The sequence below is a fragment of the Neofelis nebulosa genome, chromosome 5 (genome assembly GCF_028018385.1).
Source record: "Neofelis nebulosa isolate mNeoNeb1 chromosome 5, mNeoNeb1.pri, whole genome shotgun sequence".
Lineage (NCBI taxonomy): Eukaryota > Metazoa > Chordata > Mammalia > Carnivora > Felidae > Neofelis > Neofelis nebulosa.
In genome coordinates this window covers 2068879-2087921 of record NC_080786.1, presented here as the reverse complement: position 1 = coordinate 2087921, position 19043 = coordinate 2068879, and the positions used below count along the sequence as shown (strand labels likewise).

The 19043-nt window shown below is 46.3% G+C and overlaps 1 protein-coding gene across 2 annotated transcripts in view; it reads right to left on the bottom strand.

The window, feature by feature from the left end:
• Positions 1–19043, bottom strand: part of SUSD5 (sushi domain containing 5) — an 81825-nt gene continuing 62782 nt past the window's right edge. For both annotated transcript variants that reach the window (XM_058729279.1, XM_058729278.1), the window contains one exon: positions 1–3682. In XM_058729279.1, coding sequence (XP_058585262.1) covers positions 2391–3682 — 1292 coding nt within the window. In that variant the 3' untranslated portion in view covers positions 1–2390. The remainder of the gene's footprint in view (positions 3683–19043) is intronic.

Sequence of the window (19043 nt, the reverse complement as noted above, 5' to 3'; positions counted from 1 at the left end):
AACTGTTTGGGGAAAGTATTTATTTTAAAGATCCCGGAAACTTTGTGTTAATAAACCACCCAACCTCAGTTTTCATGAACATTAAATGTTTACCAGTCCCAAACACGAATCATGACATAAAATTTAGGTACACAATGTTTTAATCGTTCCCTTTCTACCTGCATTTTTAGATCCTATGACATTAATTTAGATGACAGTAAGTCACTGAAAACGTAAAAACTCATGCGTTGGGTTTGTTTTCATGTAGTTCATGTCTACAGAATAATACATTGACATGTATTAATGTATCTGTAATAAATTTATTAATACATTCATATTAACATTCCCCATTTCTGGGTTGATATTCAGTCAGTGTTCTTGGGTTATGACATAATGATAGTTGAATAACACGATCCCACCCCACTGAGATGGAGGTTATTTTACATAGTTAAAAATAGAAAGGTTATCTTGTAATAGATTAGAAGAGAATCTAATTTATAAATACATACAGTCTCTGGCTTTTATTCTGTGGTGTTTTGCTTTGGCTACACATGCAGAAAGTATTTCGGTCTTATTCTAGATTCTATCTGACGTGTAGGTATTCCATTCGGTACCTTCAGGCCTTCATTTTACCCAGTGATGGTGACTAGGGTCTTTGACTTTGCCACACTGCCTCTATAGATACTTATTTTTCCAAAGCATGCACCCAGGTGCATTTTTCCAAAGCAAACAGGTGGCGGGGTGGAAAACATGGTGTGCGAATTTTCCACACGTGCGTGTGCAAAACACCACCACCAATTCTTCCATTGTAAAGGAGATCAGGATTTCATTGCACGTAAAACCCCTCAATTAGCGTCTTAAAATCAACGTAAGGCCTTCGTCACTTTTTTTTTTTTTTTTTTTTTTTTTTTTTTTTTTTACCACTGTAAACTATTCCTAAGAAGGTGACTCATACTATAAAAGCATAATGTGTTTCGTCTCTGGGCCAACATATCGGAGACCATTGGCGACGGCGTAGCAGCGGCTTCAAATGCTGTCACAGGTGCGCGTGGTGATGCCCGGCTTCCGCGCCAGGCAAGCCACGGGCGCTACTCATCTTCTGGGCCTCTGGGCCTTCAGCTGGCTCAAGCTCGCAATTTATAGTCTAAAGCAATGGTTCTCCAACGTGACTGCGCTTTAGGATCGCCTGGGGGGCTCCTTAACACACAGCAAGCTGAGCCCCGCCCCCAGGGTTTCTGCTTGGGAGCTGATACTGCCTGTCTGAGGACCACGCTCTGAGAGCCTCTGTTGGACACGGTACCTGCCGAACCGTCGTAAGGTGATCTAGACACCATGAGATGGGGTGCTCCATAGCCAGGACGAGTCCATCCCGGACTCATGCTGTTTCCATGGAGCTCCCAACTGCCACAACAGAGTACAGAAGACGTCAGCACGGTGAATTTCATATTCCTTTTTAATTCCTCCGCATCCCTCTACTTTGATATCCTAAGCCCTCGGCCCTCTTAAAAGATTACTTTCCTCCCGTGTCATTCCCTCTTGCTGGAGTTCGGAAAAATGGCGAATTCTAAGAGAGGAAACCAAGAACTGAGCTTTGTTAGTTCAACAAAAAACTCTATGGTATTCTTGGGCACAGACTGGTCAAGAACAACTAGGCCACTGCATCCGAGAGGAAATCGTGCTTACCGGTACAAAGATGACCTTGTTTTCAAAAAAAAAACAATGGTCTGTCCTACAGAACGGAGGGGACAGAAGTGGATGGCGTGTCTCATTCATTACTTTTCAACTCCCCTCACCCCCAACGAAACATCAGTCCTGAATTCTCTCCAAATTCAACAAACAGCTAAAAAGAAACCTCAAAGCTTCTAGACTACGCCCCGGTTCCTGGCTCATTTGCCCCCACAATGTCACAACGTTAAAAGGAAGTAGCCTATTCTTTTTCTATATCCCACCCCCAACAATTAAATATCTATCTCCTAAATAACACTGTTCTCAAATGTCAGGTTATCACACTTTTCCTAAACATTTCAGGTTGTGGAGTCTTTTTTTCTTTTTTTTTTTTTTTTTTTTTTGTAAAAAAGGGAAAGAAGGCAATAGCATGATGGAGTGGGAGATGACTTTTGACCTCACATAGGAATCAGGGCCCGAGCACAGGTCTAGGATTAGCGCAGCACATTCCGGGGCAGTTGGTTAGGGAGATGTTGATGTGTGTGATGATGCCACCCGGGCCTTCTTGTCCTACCAGGTGCCCCCAGAGACACTTCTTGGCCTGTAGAACAAAGACCTGAGCACAAGAAGGACGTGCCCGGCGCCACCTGTTTTGTGGTCTAGTGGATGATCCGTGTTTACCGGCGAGACGTGGCACGGTTCATTTTCCTCCCCAGTGGCTTCGGGGGAGCCCGCACTGAAGGAGGCTAGACCTTCTCCATCTCAATCTGCTGGCGGTAATGCTGAGCCTGCCGCTGGCCCACGTTCAGCTTGTACACAGAGCTCTTGTGCTGGCACTTACGGTGGCCCCACACCGCCCCCACGCCCGCCAGGAGCAGCAGCAGACACAGGACGGTGACGATGGTGGCAATGACAGGGCCCCTGCCGAGGCCGGGACACCCATCCCCTACACACGGTTCCACGGTTGGGAGAAGCTCGTCACTTGCACGTGGGCCGGGGCTTTCCTGTCCCAAGAAGTCCTCGGACAGCAGGTAGGGGAAGCTATCCCGGACCTCAGGAGCGATGGTTTCCACCGGAGTCTGGGTGGCCGCCATGACAGTCGAGGGACTGGGATCCGGCATTTGCTGGGCAGCAGTTGTTGCCGTCTCCGGGGCAGAGCTGGCGAGTTCACAGGAGAGGGTGGCCACGGGAGACTTCTCCGTGGCAAACTCCCGAGGACCAGTTGAGTGGTACCTGGGCAAGTCACCATCTCCCTCGCTGGGACTCTCCGTTTCAGACACGCTTATCGGTCCGAGAGCCAAAGCTTCCACATCTAGCGTTGGAGACAGAAGAACTGAACCGCGGGTCACGTCCTCACTCGGTGTGAGTGTGGTACCTCCAGGCTTCTTAACGTCGACAGGAGTGGGCTGGCTGGGAACAACTAGAACCCTCTCTTCCGGCCCTACTGACCCTCCTCCCTTGTCCCCGCCCCCCTCTTCCGCCCCCGTCTTCCTCCAAGCCCCGTCGGTCACAGGGTAGCCATCTAACCAGGACTCATCACTGCTGCTCACCATCGGGTCCCCTGTCTTGCCGTCAGTCCTGCCCACAAACGTCCCTGAGTGCCCATCCGTGCTGCTATCGGCCGTCTTGGCGTCAGGTTCGCCTGGAGCCGGTGTGGTGCTACCGTGGTTGTCCCTAGCCAGAAACTGCTTTTTGGTGTCATCATCCGTCCCCTTTTCCCCCTCAGGCTGGTGGAAGGGCTCCGCGGGAAGCCAGAACAAGTACTTGCGGCTCAGTCGGGATCCCGGCAGGTCTGTGGGGACGCTGCTCCCAACGACGGACAAGCCTGTAGTTGGCACAGAGGCCGCATCCTGGGCTATGTTGTCTTTCCCCACAGAAACGGAGACCAGACGGTCCTGCCGTGGAGCCTCCTCAGAGGCCTCTCCTGGACCTCTGTCCTCCTCTGCCTCCGTCCGGGAGTCCTCCATGAGCTCTCTGAGTGACACAGATCTGTCATCAGGGAAATTATCTTCATAGTCAATATGTGCCTCAGCATCATCTGGAAAGGAGAAGGAAAAACTCCATCAGGTCCTGGAGCCGGTGGTGTAGAACCCAAGGACTAGAGAGTATAAGGACTGGGACAGATGGAATAACACTGTCCTCCACAGACGCTAAGCCTTCCCAGATGACGAACCCAAAGAATCTACATGCAAACTGTTACAATTAATATACGGGTTATCAAGGACACAGGGTCCATAGTCAGTGGAAAATATCAATTGTATTTCTATATACCAGCAATGTACAGAAACAAACATTTTAAAAGACACCATTTGCCATAGCACTAAAAAGAATCCAACACCTAGGAATAAGGCTAACAAAAGATGTGCGAGGTCTGTACAAGGAATGGTACAAAATACCGCTGAGCAACATTAAAGAAGACCTGAATAAACGGATATACCATGATCATGCAACAGAAGGCTCAAGACTGATAAGCTGTCAACTCTGTCCAAATTGAGTGACATAGATTTGATACAACCCTAATGAAAATCTCAGACTCGGACAAGCTGATGCTGAAATTTCTGGAAATGCAGAGAACCAAGAAGATTCCTTGAAATGTGCAAAATTTCAAGATTTACTATTAAACTGAAATACTTTGTAAGACTCTGGTATTGGCACAAGGATAGATAATTGGGTTATATTAACTTTAGGGACTTCTGTTTATCAAAAGCTACCATGAAGACAGTTAAAATGTAAGCCACAGACTTGAAGATATTTGCAACACATATCATCTCCAAAAGATTCACGTCCAGAATTGATAAAGAACGCCTACAAATCAATACTAAGTAGGCAGACAAACCATAGAGAAGTTGGCAAGATACTTGAGTTGGTATATCACAAAAAAGACATCTGTCTAAGTAGTCATTAAGCATGTGTAAAGATGGTCAACCTCATTAGTAACAGAGAAATGCTAATTACAGCCATAAAAATATGCCATTACATAGCACCAGAATGGCTAAAATTAAGCAGACGGACAGTATCTAGTGTTAACTGATGATATCTAGTGTTTGGGCCCCAACAGACATGCACATGAATGCTCATAATAACCAAAACCTGGAAATAATCCAAATGTCCATTCACGGCAGAACCGATGTAAATCACTGCATATCTGTACCAGGAAAATCTGTACATCAATGAAATGAACAAGCCGTTGCTTCTGACAAGGACACAGATGAATCTCACAGCCAGCATGTTGCGCAAAAGAAGCCAGACACAAAAGAATACACTCTGTGTGATCCTACTTGCATAAAGGTCAAAAATAAGCAAAGCTAATCTATGGTGTTAAAAGTCAGGTTGGGGGGCGCCTGGGTGGCGCAGTCGGTTAAGCGTCCGACTTCAGCCAGGTCACGATCTCGCGGTCCGTGAGTTCGAGCCCCGTGTCAGGCTCTGGGCTGACGGCTCGGAGCCTGGAGCCTGTTTCCGATTCTGTGTCTCCCTCTCTCTCTGCCCCTCCCCCGTTCATGCTCTGTCTCTCTCTGTCCCAAAAATAAATAAAAAACGTTGAAAAAAAAATTAAAAAAAAAAAAAAGTCAGGTTGGTAGATCGAAGCAGTAATTACTGAGTCTGGGGACAAGCAGGGCTTTGCGGATACGGGCAACCCACTTCTTGACCTGTGTGATAGCTAGTTTCTTTATTTTCTGAAAATTAATTGATCTGTTCCCTTAGGATTTGTATGTATGTTATGTTTACATAAAAATGTATCTTTTAAAACGCGGACTTGCTCTTTGTAAGACTTCTTGAGATTATGCTGTGAAATACTCTAAATGAGCTGAGTAAGAATGAACAAAGGGCCCCACAGTTAGGAGAGCAGAATGTAGGGACAGCAGGTCAAGAAGGCTCAAGAAGCCGTGTCCTCAGAAGAGGGCAGCCCATGGGGCTTTCCCCATTCACAATGGTTTTTGAAAGTCAAGTCCTACTGGAAGTCATACTTCATTATTACAACAGAAAGGCTCCCTATGACGTTGGGATGTAGTAAGACATAGATGTTTAGTTCCTAGCATGAGCTCCTAAAAGCCTTGGGATTTCCAAGCAATAGGAGTGAGAGGAACATTTTTTGTTATTCATAACACAGTCCTCTTGGCCATACCTGAATTTATGCTAATGAGGTGACCCCTAGATGGCTTCCAGATGCGGCTGGTTGCCAGAGGAACCAACCAAGTGATTAGAGGGTTGGCACTCTCGGCCCCGGCCTCTGACCTCTGAGGAGGGGGAAGGGGACTAAAAGATGGAGTTAATCACTAACGGCCATGATTGAATCAATCATGCCTAGGTAATGAACCCTCCATAAAACCCCTGAGCTACCGGGTTCAAAGAGCTTCTAGGTTGGTGACTGCATCCAATGTGCTGGGAGGGTAGCTCCCCCTGACTTCACGGGGACAGGAGCTCCTGTGCCTGGGATCCTCCCAGACCTTGCCCTGTATACCTCTACATCTGGTTGTTCATCTGTATTCTTTATAATATCCTCTTATAATAAATCGGTAAATGTAAGTAAAGTGCTTCCCTGAGTTCTGTGAGCCTTTCTAGCAAGTTACTGAGCTTGAGGAGACAGTTGTGAGAATCCCCAATTTACAGCCGGTTGGTCAGAAGTACAAGAGGCCCAGGACTTAGGCTTGGCGTCTCAAGTGGAGGCAGCCTTGCGGGACTGAGCCCTTCACTACCGAGTAGCTTATGTCAGCACTGAATTAAATTGTATGACACCCAGCTGGTGTCAGAATTCCATGGTCTTGAGACCTGCCGGGTTGAGTTGCAAACCTTTTGTACGCGCAAATTCTCATCCGTCCTGCCAAATAAACACTAGGTTTTGCACTGAAGTACCATTTTTGCCTTAAAAACAGAACAAAACGAAAAAAAGCTACTGTGACAAAACGTTTCTCTAAAATCTACCCAAACCAGCTGGACATTTAAGACGCCCATGACTTAAATCTTTGACCTTAAGATAATGCAGTTATATCGCGTGAACGTGTGTGCACCGACTGGCTGAGGGAGGGAGATCACGAAAATGGCCACACTGCTCTTTCCTGCCCCGAGTCCTTTTGCAATGTGATTGTGGAGCTCCTCCTTCCAGAAGCAGTGACTCTCTTTCCAGCTCTCGAATTGGGACTGGCCTGTCACTTGCTTTAACCCACAGAAAACAGTGAAAGCCTTGCATGCTCACTCTCTTCCCACCCCCACCCCCCCCCCGCCCCGTCTTTCTCTGAAGCTTGTCAGCTGCCATGTGAACAAGCCCAGGGAGCCTACTGAGGGATGAGAGGCCATGTGGGGGAGAGATGACCGGCACCAGCTGAGGCCATCCTACACCAGTCAACCCGGGGGCTGGCCACATCCCCCCGAGTGAGCCCAGCCAAGACCAGAAGAACGAGCCAGCTAAGCCCAGCCCAAACTGTTTACACAGGAAATCGCCACCAGGTAAATGAGTGTTGACTAAGCCATTACGTTTTGGGGGGTGGTTCGTTATGCAGAAAAAACTGACACACTGGCCACGAGCTGCTCGAGGGCAGGGTCCCAGGCACTGTGTCAGCAGAGCAGAACAGCGCCCCGCCCATTAGAGGTATTCTTATGGGTATTCTTGAACGAGTGGACTGGGAGAAACATGGCACTGGGAGAAACAGGAAGGAAAATCTACTCGGATCCCAAGATCCTCCTGATCTTTGTCTCGTCACTGCTCAGAGCGGAGATCTAGTTCCAAGAACACAGTGCTGAAACCCAAGGGGACTGTGGGCTCATTTCCGATTTATGAGGAATGCATTACACATAACGATGGTTTCTTCTATCAGCTCTGAAAGGTGCCATCATTGGAGCACTACTTGAATACACTGACATCCACATGGGAGGGCAACACACACACACACACACACACACACACACACACACACACCCCTTTTACACGCAGGTGAGCAAATCAGCCCACAGCCAGGCCCATGAGAACATCTCTTCTCTTCCCAGCCTTTCCTTGGTGCCCCTGCCCTATAATGTAAAAGGGGACCCTAACAGAACTCCCTCCCCGCTGCCGGTAGACTCACGTTGACACAGGGAGGTAACCCCTCTCCACAAAATTTAGTCCTCGCGCAAAGAAACTTGGCATTTCACACATCCGACAGGTCATTTCTGCCTCAACTTGGCTGCATCCAACTTGTTTTTTATTAAAAAAAAAATAGGATGCATTTTATGGCATTGCAGACAGAATTAGCATGTTTGCAAAACAATACCCATATGCCAGTTGTCTCCCAGAGGTGCTGCCGTTGAGGATAAATATGGCTGTGTTCTCAGAACACAGCCCCCTTTCACGATGGGGAAAGGCAGGAAGCAGGTCTCTCCAAGACCATTTTTCCTCCAGAAGCTTTGCCCCACTTGAAATCGCAGACTATTACCTCACGCGCAATCTTAAGTGGAAGGCCTCTCACCACACGTTATTTTACCAAGGAGTGTTTCTTTGTTGCCTTACTGCAGCCCCGAGATGCCAACCCGCAGAGAGCCCACACGTGGTCCTGTTTCCTTCCGTGGAACTCCCGTCGTTGCTGGTTAAATTCTGACCCTGTGTTTTCTCTCAGCTCATCGACCAGAGCTCACTGACCGTTGGGTGCAAGTTGGCCAACGGGACCCACATTTGCAGAGCGGTGTCACAGTGGAAGCTGGCCGGGGGCCGGCGTGAGGGCGGGCAGCAGCACAGGGGTCTCTCTCGTGGTCCAGACGGCCATCGCCCTACAACCCAGAGGACGCCCAGACTCATGTGGCCTCGGGCAAACTGAACTCGGCCCAAATAGGCGACAGCTAAAAAGAAGTGTGAGTGAGGGAGACTCAGAACCTTCCAGAACTTCAGAGTATCTGTGGCCTTGACAAGTCCCCGTAACCTCTGCTCTGGCTTCCTCCCTTCTTTTCTCCCCCAACCCCGATTCCATCGCCCTCAGCTGCAGTCTGGGGTGCTTCTTTGTCCTCGCCCCTTCTGACGGCTCTCCCTCTGTTCAACCTTCTCTTCCTTCTACCTCACCCTCACACTCCAGACGGCTAAATATGTCGCCGGGGCATAAGCAAACATTTCCTTATCCTTAGAGTGGATTACATGCCACACTTTACAACATCCAAGTGGTCCAGCTGAACCCACATCACGCATTTTCTCTACCCTACACCTTCAACATGAGTACACACACACACACACACACACACACACACAAACTAGGCTTGCTGAATATGAATTTTTTTTTTAATGAGGAAAAAACACGAAACACCAGGAAAAAGTTCTTACAAACAACTACCATGCACAGAAAGGGACATTATATTCTGCAGCAAACTTCAAAAACCAGTTACCAGAGGAGAAACGGAAAATTCTGGAGAAGAGTCAAGAAGGGAGCATGATTCCACTCCCAAGCCACCCTCACCCTTCACAACCGTACCGAGGAGTCAACAAATCCCAGACAGAAGCAAAGTGGGTGGAAACAGACCAGTAACCTGCAGGGCGGGTGGTTCTGGAATCCAAAACGCCAGCACCTGCCTTGTGCAGGTGAAGCAGAGCTTCACATGGGACACGTAACCTTTCTGGAAAGAAAGCAGAGCCCAGATACTTTAAAGCAAACAGATAAAGTAAAATTACACCCCCTTCTAGCTACCATTCCCTCTTCAGATGAAAGGAAGATGCACGTAAAAGGCAAAAAACCTAACTTAGAAGAAAGAATTCACAGAATAGAACAAATTCCTAGCAACAGCCTCAGACTACAGAACTTAAGAAGAAAGTGGGCACGGGAGCACCTGGGTGGCTCCGTAGGTCAAGCTCTTGGTTTTGGCTCCGGTCATGATCGGAGCGGTTTTGTGAGTTCGAGCCCCGAGTCAGGCTCTGTGCAGACAGCACGGAGCCTGATTGGGATTCTTTCTCTCTCCCTCTCTCTCTGCCCCTCCCCTGCTCACACTGTCTCTGTCTCTCTCAAAAATAAATAAATAAGCTCAAAAAAAAAAAAAAAAAAAAAGGAAGAAGAAAGTGGGTGCAATTAAACGAAAGTTCCAAGGGGAGGTGATAACAGGATGTTATATGAAAAGAGTGATTTTAAACTTCAGGAATCAAATTGAGAACCAATGTAACACAGAACGAAAAAACAGAAACTTCAAGGAACAGAATACCCTGAGAATTTTACAAAGCTGAGAAAAATAACAGGAAGACACGTACTCAAGAGTCAATGCAAACCACAGGCAGAAAAAACGCATAGACCATTACAGGCAAGCACACCAATTAAAACTGCTAAAAACCGAGGCGAAAATAATTTAACAGCAACAAGTGAAAGGAGACACATAACCTTCAAAAGAGCAACCATATGACTGAGAGCGACTTTTCCAAAAAAAAAAAAAAAAGTGAAAGCCAGAAGACACTGTGATACCTCAAAAAAAGTTTATTTATTTATTTTGAGAGAGAAAGCATGTGCAGGGGAGGGGCAGAGAGAGAGGTGGAGACAGAGAGAATCCAAGCAGGCCCTTGCTGCCAGCGCAGAGCCCAACGCGGGGGTCAAACTCATGGAGCATGAGATCACGACCTGAGCGGAAACCAAGAGTCGCACGCTTAACCGACTGAGCCACCCAGGTGCCCCGACCCTGCGATACCTTTAAAGTGTCAGAAGAAAGTTAGAACTGCTAACCTGGACTTCTTACTTTGTGAAAATATCCTCGCGGAAAGCCTCTGCACTGAAAGCCCCATGATGTAGGCAGGAAAGAACCCTGAAGCAGGTGAATATGAGGTGGGGGACGAATCTAAGTGAATACTGACTGCATAAAACGAGTACACACACACACACACACACACACACACACACACACACACACAATTATTATTTGAAACGTGTGGCAACCGCATAGAAATTGGGAGGAGGTAATTGGAGTCAAAATATTTGAAGGTATTTAAATTGTTCAGGAAATGGTATCACCCTTTGATAAGTCAAGAATTTGTGAGTAACCACCAAAAAAAGAGTAAATGTGTTAGAGGAGCGCCTGGCTGGCTCACTCTGTAGAGCATGCAACTCTGACCTCAGGGTTGTGAGTTCAAGCCCCATGCCGGGGGTAGAGATTACTTAAAAAATTAAATTAAAAAAAAAAAAAAAAGAGAATGTGTTAGAATGTAATAGATGGAGTGAATATAATAATTTTTAAAATGCTTAATCCCTCCAAAAGAACACAGGAAAGCAGAGGATAAAGAACAAAAAAACAGCTAGAACACAGAGAAAACAAATAGAGACAGTAATTTTAAACCCAAATCATTGATGATTAAATGTAAACGGATTAATGCTCCAATTGGTTGTCTGATGCTTATAAGAGACATACTTTAAATATAGCTTCACGGGAAAAAATTTTAAAAATAAATATAACTGTACAGGAAAGTTGAAAGTAAAAAAAAAAAAGAATGAAAAAAAATTACACATAGAAAGACTAACCAGCAAAGAAGACTTTAAGCCAAAAAACAATACTAGAGAGAAGGAGGCTCATTTCATAAAGACAGATGTTTCAATGTACCAGGAAGACATTAATTTTTAAATCTGTGCGTACTTAACGGAAACTCAAAGTATATGAATCTAAAATAAGTGAACAAGGTGAGCTTGGGCGGGTTAGTCGGTTAAGCATCCGACTCTTGATTTTGGCTCAGGGCCAGTTCTCACGGTTCGTAAGTTCCAGCCCTGTGTCAGGCTCCGTACTGACAGTGCAGAGCTCACTTGGGATTCTCTCTCTCTCTCTCTCTCTGCCCCTCTCCTGCTCGAGTACTCTCTCTCTCAAAATAAATAAATGCACTTCAAAATATGTGAACTAAAAAAAGAAATCCGTAATCCATGATCATAGAGAGAGGTTTTAAATATCTCTATCAGTAACAATTAGAGTAAGCAGACAAAAAGCTAAGAATACATATCTGAAAAACATGCTTGTCTAATAAATTTGGCCTATTTGACATATACAGATCATATCTAAAAACTGTAGAATACACATTCTTTTCAGATACACATAGAATACTTTTACAAAATTGATCATAAATGAAATGTCAACTGACTTGAAAGGATTAAATCATATATATGTTCTCTAGCCATAGTGAAATTAGACAAAAGATTACTAGGAAATTCCCATATGTATGGAAATTAAGCAAAATATTTCCAAATAAATCATGGGTTAAAGGATAAATTACAATAGATATTAGAAAATATTCTAACTGAATAATGAAAAATGACATGTCAAATCTTGTAGGAAGCAGCAAACACTGGGCTAACTGGAGAAGTGATAGCTTTAAATACCTATTTTAGAAAAGAAGAAAGGCTGAAAATCACATTGATCTCAGAAGACTAGGAAAGGAAGAGTAAGTTAAACACGAAGAAAATAAAGGAAGGAGATTTTTTAAAAAGCAGAAATTAATAAAATAAAAACCAAACATACAATAAAGGGTCAATGTAGCCAAAAGTTAGTTCTTGGAAAAAAACTACTGATTAATAGCTCAAAACATCGAAGTCCCTAGCAAGAGTACTTAAGAAACTCTTAGAAAGAACACAAATTAAAGCATCAGGAATAGGGGCACCTGAGTGGCTCAGTCAGTTGAGCGTCTGATTTTGGCTCAGGTCATGATCTTTCGGTTCATGGGTTTGAGCCCCATGTCAGGCTCTGTGCTGACAGCTCAGAGCCTGGAGCCTGCTTCGGATTCTGTGTCTCCCTCGCCCAGTCCCGTTCTCTTTCTCTCTCAAAAATAAGTAAACATTAAAAAAAATTTTTTTTTAATATCAGGAATAAAAAAAAGCATCACCATAGATCTTTCAGATATTAGAAAAGACAGTAACAAGATTATGATAAATTTATGCCCCCCAAAATAAAAAAAAATATTTTTAAAAAAATTTTAACTTTTTAAAAAGTTTTTCCTTCCTTCCTTCCTCCCTCCCTCTTTTTTTCTTTCCTTCTTTCTTTCTCTCCTTCTTTCTTGTAATCTCTCTCTTTTTTTTAAATGCTTATTTTTGAGACAGAGAGAGACAGCATGAACAGGGGAGGGGCAGAGAGCGAGGGAGACACAGAATCTGAAACAGTCTCCAGGCTCTGAGCTGTCAGCACAGAGCCCGACGCGGGGCTCAAACTCATGGACCGTGAGATCATGACCTGAGCCGAAGTCGGACGCTTAACCGACCAAGCCACCCAGGCGTCCCTCTTTCTTGTAATCTACACCTAACATGGGGCTCTAACTCATGACTCCAAGATCAAGAGTTGCATGTTCCTCCAACTGAGCCAACCAGTCTCTCCCAAAACAAAAAATCCTGATGAAATAGACAAAATCCTGGAAGAAGCTCACCAAAAGTGCCACGAGAAGAGGGAGAAAAATTTTATACGCCATTAACTATTAATGCAATTGAATCTCACTACACAGAAAACTTGGCACAGCCGGCTTTGTCAATGAATTCTATCAAATATTTATAAAGGAGGCTAATTCCAATCTTACACAAACTCTTCCAGAGGACAGAAAAAGAGGAAATACTTCCCGACTGATTTTATACATCTGGTGTAACCTTGGGAACAAAACCTGGCAAGGACATGACGAGGAAGTAGTATTGCAGACCATTCTCACTAAACAGAGATGCAAAAATCATAAACACAATGTTGACACATGGAAACCTGGAGGCGTTATATTAAAAGGACAGCACATCACGCCACGTTACGTTTAATCCCAGGAATTCATGATTGGTTTATTTGAAAAAAGGAGTTTCAGAAAAGCAACTGACGGAAGTCAATAGGATAAAAACCCCTAGGATTTAGGAATGTAAGGAAACTTCCTTAACCCGATTTTTAAAATATATAAAAACTGAGGAAAAAAGGAAAAGATTACCATCGCATGCTAAAACACAGATGAACTTTGAGGACATTGTGCTAAGTGAAATAAGCCTGTCACAAAAAGACAAATACTATCCAATTCCACCTACATGAGGTACCTAGAGTGGTCAAATTCACAGAAACGGAAAGTAAAATGGTGACTGCCAGGGGCTGGGGGGAGGTGGGAGAAGGTAGTTGTTATTCAGTGGGTATAGAATTTTGGTTTTGCAAGAGAAAAATGTTCTGGAGATCTGTTTGACAACGATGTGAATATATTTATGGCTAAGATGGTGAGTTTTGTGTTCTGTGTTTCCCACCATAATTTTTCTATTTTCTATTATTTTAAAAAATGTTTATTTATTTATTTTTGAGAGACAGAGAGAGCACAAGCAGGGCCGGGGCAGAGAGAGAGGGAGACACAGAATCCGAAGCAGCCTCCAGGTTCTGAGGTGTCAGCATGGAGCCTGACATGGGGCTTGAACTCATAAACTGTGAGATCATAACCTGAGCCGAAGTCAGACACTTAACTAACTGAGCCACCCAGGCGTCCCTCCACCACAGTTTTTTTTTTTAAAGGAAAGGATTAATAATATACCCTACATTAAAATTCTATTCATCAAAGATACTATGAAGAAAGTGAAAAGGCAACTTACCTAGTAGAAGACATTTGCAACATATATAATATACCTCGAAAGTTCGGGTATCTAGAATCCTATAGAGAACTCCTACACATCAATATGAAATAAATGGACAATCCAGTAGAAAAATGAGTGACAGAAATGGATAGGCACTTCAGAAATGAGATATTCAAATGGCCAATAAACATATGATAAGGCGCTCAACACCATTAATAACAGGGGGAATTAAAATTAAGTGACAGTACGACCTACACATCGGAATGCTAACAATTAAGAAGACGGACAATACCAACTATTGGTGAGGATCTGGGGCTCCCGGAGTTCTCACACTTGAGACAACAAAAATGTTCATTGACAGTAGAATGGAATATTCCACAACAAAGAAAAAGAACGAACTGTAGCTTCATCGAACAACACAGATGTGCCTCCCAGACACATGTTGGACAAAAGAAGCCATACACAAGAGGGCATCCTTTATGCTTCCACAGAAATAAAGTTTAAACAGGGAAAACATAGTTCCTGGTCATGGAAGTCTTAGGAAGGCAATGACTGGAAGGTGACGTTGGGAGCAATTCAACAATGTTACACATCGTTAATGTACAACTACAGTAGGCATTCATTCTTCTTAGGATGTTTGTACTTTGAAAAGATTTCAAGAAAATATTGAGTGACCTTATGCATATGTCACTTACATTAAGCTGTAAACCAGCTGCTGCTGACATTCCAATTAAGAATTCACAGTCCAGGGCCACCTGGGTGGCTCAGTCAGTTGAGTGTCCGACTTCAGCTCAGGTCACGATCTCACACTCCGTGAGTTCGAGCCCCGCGTCGGGCTCTGTGCTGACAGCTCAGAGCCTGGAGCCTGCTTCGGATTCTGTGTCTCCCCCTCTCTCCGCCCCTCCCCTGCTCATGCTCTGTCTCTCTCTGTCTCAAAAATAAATAGGAACATTAAAAAAAATAAAAAGAAAAAAGAAAAAGAATTCACAGTCCAGGGGCGGACAATTAGCATTCTCATCGGGACACTCGCCCTCTAGATGTGTGCCTACTACAAGTACGTCTATTATCTGTGCCTTGCCCGAAGCCACGGCAATGCTAATTAGTGTCCTGAATATCTGAAATGGCCACTGGTAAAATTAGTGGCCTCGTAACGACCACGATACGTATTAGAAATGGGCTCTCGTTGGCAAAGTGAGAGGTATTTATGAATGGGGATTGGCTAAGGATATCTTGGAGACACTTCTCATCCTTATGGACGCTGGGTAGCTCCAATGCATACCTTGCTGGTGCTTGAGACTTAAACCCCAAACGGTCTCATTTGGGAATCACGGTTACCCATGGAAACTATGCGAGCAGTCTCGATCTGTGCGCTGGGCACACCTCCCTGGTCTCACTGCACAGTAGGTCCGGCCGGCCCCTCCCGGCCTGGGGCCTCTGAGAACAAGGAACTTTGCCTTTGCGTACCCTGCACACAGCGTGGTGCTTGCACTCCATAAACATTTGTTGAATAAACAAATGAGTGGGTTAAGAGGTGAATTCGTGAGTGGTAGAAACCCTTTTGATGAAGCTCGATCCAGCCCAGAAGTCCATCGAATGGCATTATCTGATTCGTGATGGCAGCAAAGAATAGTAAAGGACCTCTTAGTTCCAGTACTGGGCATGATCGACGGCTGCTAAATTCCCTCTCCCGTATAACCCACCCCACGAGCTTAAATAATGCCATGAAGTCAAAAGGCACCCGGAGTGTGGGCAGTACATGAGTCGTGTTTTCTTCCCCCACCCCTCGTCCTGCAGGCAACAGTGGCCTAATGTATAATGGTAGAGCTGAGGGTTTGGGAAAGGCCAGTCCACTTTGGCCATGAGCGGGCCTCCCCCGGCCTGGGCCCTTATGGTCAGTGTGAGCAGTGTGTGTGTGTGAGGCGTCCACTTCCAGAGCCCCTGAGCCTAGAGCATCCCTGGGCAGCAGCCTGGGGCCTTGAACCAAGTGCTCCCTGTCTCCCTAGGTTCTCAGGTCAAGGTCCCGGCTCAGAAACAGGTTTTCACCACGTCACAGTTCTCCCGAACCTCAAGTGAAGACAAGGGCACTGACCGTTTACCAAGAGGCTACCCCTGGGAAAGCATCCCAAGCCTGCTTTTCTCCTCATGAGTAAGAGTAAAGTTTGTTATTCATTGCATTTCAACCAAAAATTAGGTTCTGCCTTTAAGCTGGGAAAGTCCAGTGCCGTGCCTGTTGAGCGGCTCGTTCGCTCACGTCCCCTCTGCTTTCCTGTGTCTACACTCTCCTCAATCATCAAGGATGCAGCCATCCTCCTTGCCCTCTCCCCTCTCCCACGCTCCCCCTCAAACCTGTGCTGATACAACCTGGGGTCCCCTGAGTGGACCAGAAAGTCCAGAAAATGTAAACTTCACCGGAAAAAGCCAGATCATTCCCCGGGTGTTTACATTTCACTGCTGCTTTAGGAAACTGGAAGATCCAGAGAACCCAGGAGTAGAAGGAGAAGGCTTGCTTGTGTCCTGCCTGCATCTACCCTGAAGTGCACGGGGTCACGGCCCAGAACCTGGAGGCTCCCCCCGGGCGTGCTGCTCTCCACCTCTTTTCAAGTCGTTGCATTTCCAGAAGCCCACACATTCCTTCTTTTTTTCTCTCGTCTTGGCTACACGGTCGTTAAAAATAGTAATCCCGAAAAAGACAACCAGACAAGCCAGAAATAACCACTGGTTCAATGAACTTCTGAACAAATATGGCAATATTGACAAGGAAATTCTAAATTCAGTTGCAGACTCCTGCTTTATTCTAGGAAGGAAGTGAAATCCAAAAAATGGAGACAAACAGAAACTGGAGTTAGTCTAAGAAAACAAAAGGAAGGCTTTCGAAAGGCGATAAAAGAGCCAAGGAACATGGCGGGAGAAGAGCCAGTGCGCAGGGCCCGGTGCCACCCTGTGTCTCTCGCTCCCTGAGCTTCAGAGGCCTGTGGAGGAAGCCCAAAGACCAGACAGGTGTTGGAAGGAGACCTGCCTGCTTTCACATCCCGGCTCTGCTGCTTTCTGGCTGCGTGACACAGAAGAGTCGCTGACCTTTTGCGTGCCTCAGTTTTCCCATCTGTTAATTGGCGCTAACCACTTCTACCCTCAGATTTCTGCGGACTCAGTGACATAAGATGTGTAAGACTCCTCTCACAGAAACGTTCGCTGTCGTGGGTGGTCGTGGTGCCATGGGTGTGGAAACCTGTGACAAGTCAGAGGCTTTCGTAGCTCGGGTGGGCACAGTTTATTGGATGCCAGTTGGACCTCAACCGAGTTGCTGGGAAAAAAGGAGCAAAAACAAAAAAGACAAAAAAGACAGAGACGGCGAGAGCGAGCGTTGGGTTTTATGAGTGCTACGTGGGGAATGTCTTGTTTCCACAGCTGTGGCCGGCCAGGGAAGGGAAGGAGAGAAGCTATTTGTTGTTGGACTCAGGAGGTGGGGCGGGTGGGGTGAGGTCAAAATGGGTGTCACTCACTTTCCTGATATTCCAGACCACAAAGTGTAAACATATCCCAAGGAGCTTGGGGTGGAAAGTCTTTTTTTTTTTTTTTTTTTTTTTTTTAATGTTTATTTATTTTTGAGAGAGAGGGAGAGACAGAGCGTGAACAGGGAAGGAGCAGAGAGAGAGGGAGACACAGAATCCGAAGCAGGCTCCAGGCTCTGAGCTGTCAGCGCAGAGCCTGACATGGGGCTCGAACCCACAAGCCGTGAGATCATGACCTGAGCCGACATCAGACGCTCAACCACCTGGGGACTGAGCCACCCAGGCGCCCCTAAGAGTGGAAAGTCTTGAAGGATTTTCTGAGCCTGTCTTAACACTTGGTGATGCCTTTTGTCCGGGCAAGTTTCAAAGGGCCAACAAGGGGCAACTGACAGAGGGAGAGTCTCCGAGTCTTTCACTTCCGGGTCATCTGCCCTATGCTACTTTGCAGTAGCTGTCCTCTCCCACCCCGACCACAAAGATGGGATAAACGGCCTGGCCTAGAGCCCAGGGTGGAGGCCACAGGACCCCTGCGTGCTAAAGTCAGGAGAGAACGGAGGTGTTGAAGGCAATGTGAGGCCAGGACAGCGAGTAGGGGAGGAGCAGCATGCCAAGGGAAAGACACAAGTGAGACTGTGTGGGCACCATCACTGGGCTCATGTGGCCGGGGGTGGCCTCTTGGGGGGCTGGGAGGCCCGACGGTTTTCAGAATACAGAAGACCAGAGACAAAACACAGCCTTGAAGGTGACTGTGGACTTGGCATCAGAAGATGCCCAAGGAAAAGCAACCCCAGCGTGGAAGCCTGCTGCATACACACTCAGGGGCCAAAGCCTCAGGATTTCTCGGTAATTAGGGCCACGGCCGGTTAGACACTGAGGACATCAGAGAGGTATGACAGGTATTTCCTGCTGCCCAGCTGGGAACAGGAACCAAGAAGATGTGTGGCTTTGGACAGGAGAATGGGAAGCCAGATCCAGACCTGGCCTCTAGGAACCGAAGCTAGAGAGACACCGGCTCACAGAAGGAAAGGCGGCAGTTAAGTCAGCCCTCGCCCATGTAAGTTCACGGTCAAGGACAAAGTCACGGTGCGTAAGCGAGAGACCTCACTGCCGCCACTGAGGCTCCATCTTACCTGCAGTGAACGCACAACCCGGGCAGCAGGCGAGTGAGGCACGTCCTGCACCCCCGCCCGGGTGTAAACGCCCCTGTGGGTTCATCCTTTCTCATCGTGACACAAGCTTTTCCAGCCAGTCCCCACCCTGTTAACGGATTTCAAGCAAAACCAAAACCACTGCTGCTCTCCAGAACTGATGGCTTAATAAACAGCTACGTTCTCCACTGCAGTCGTGGGGGCTGCTGATGTCCCCAACCACGTCCCCTTTCCCAGGCATCCCCTGGGATGCACCCATCCCCCGGCTGCTGTGA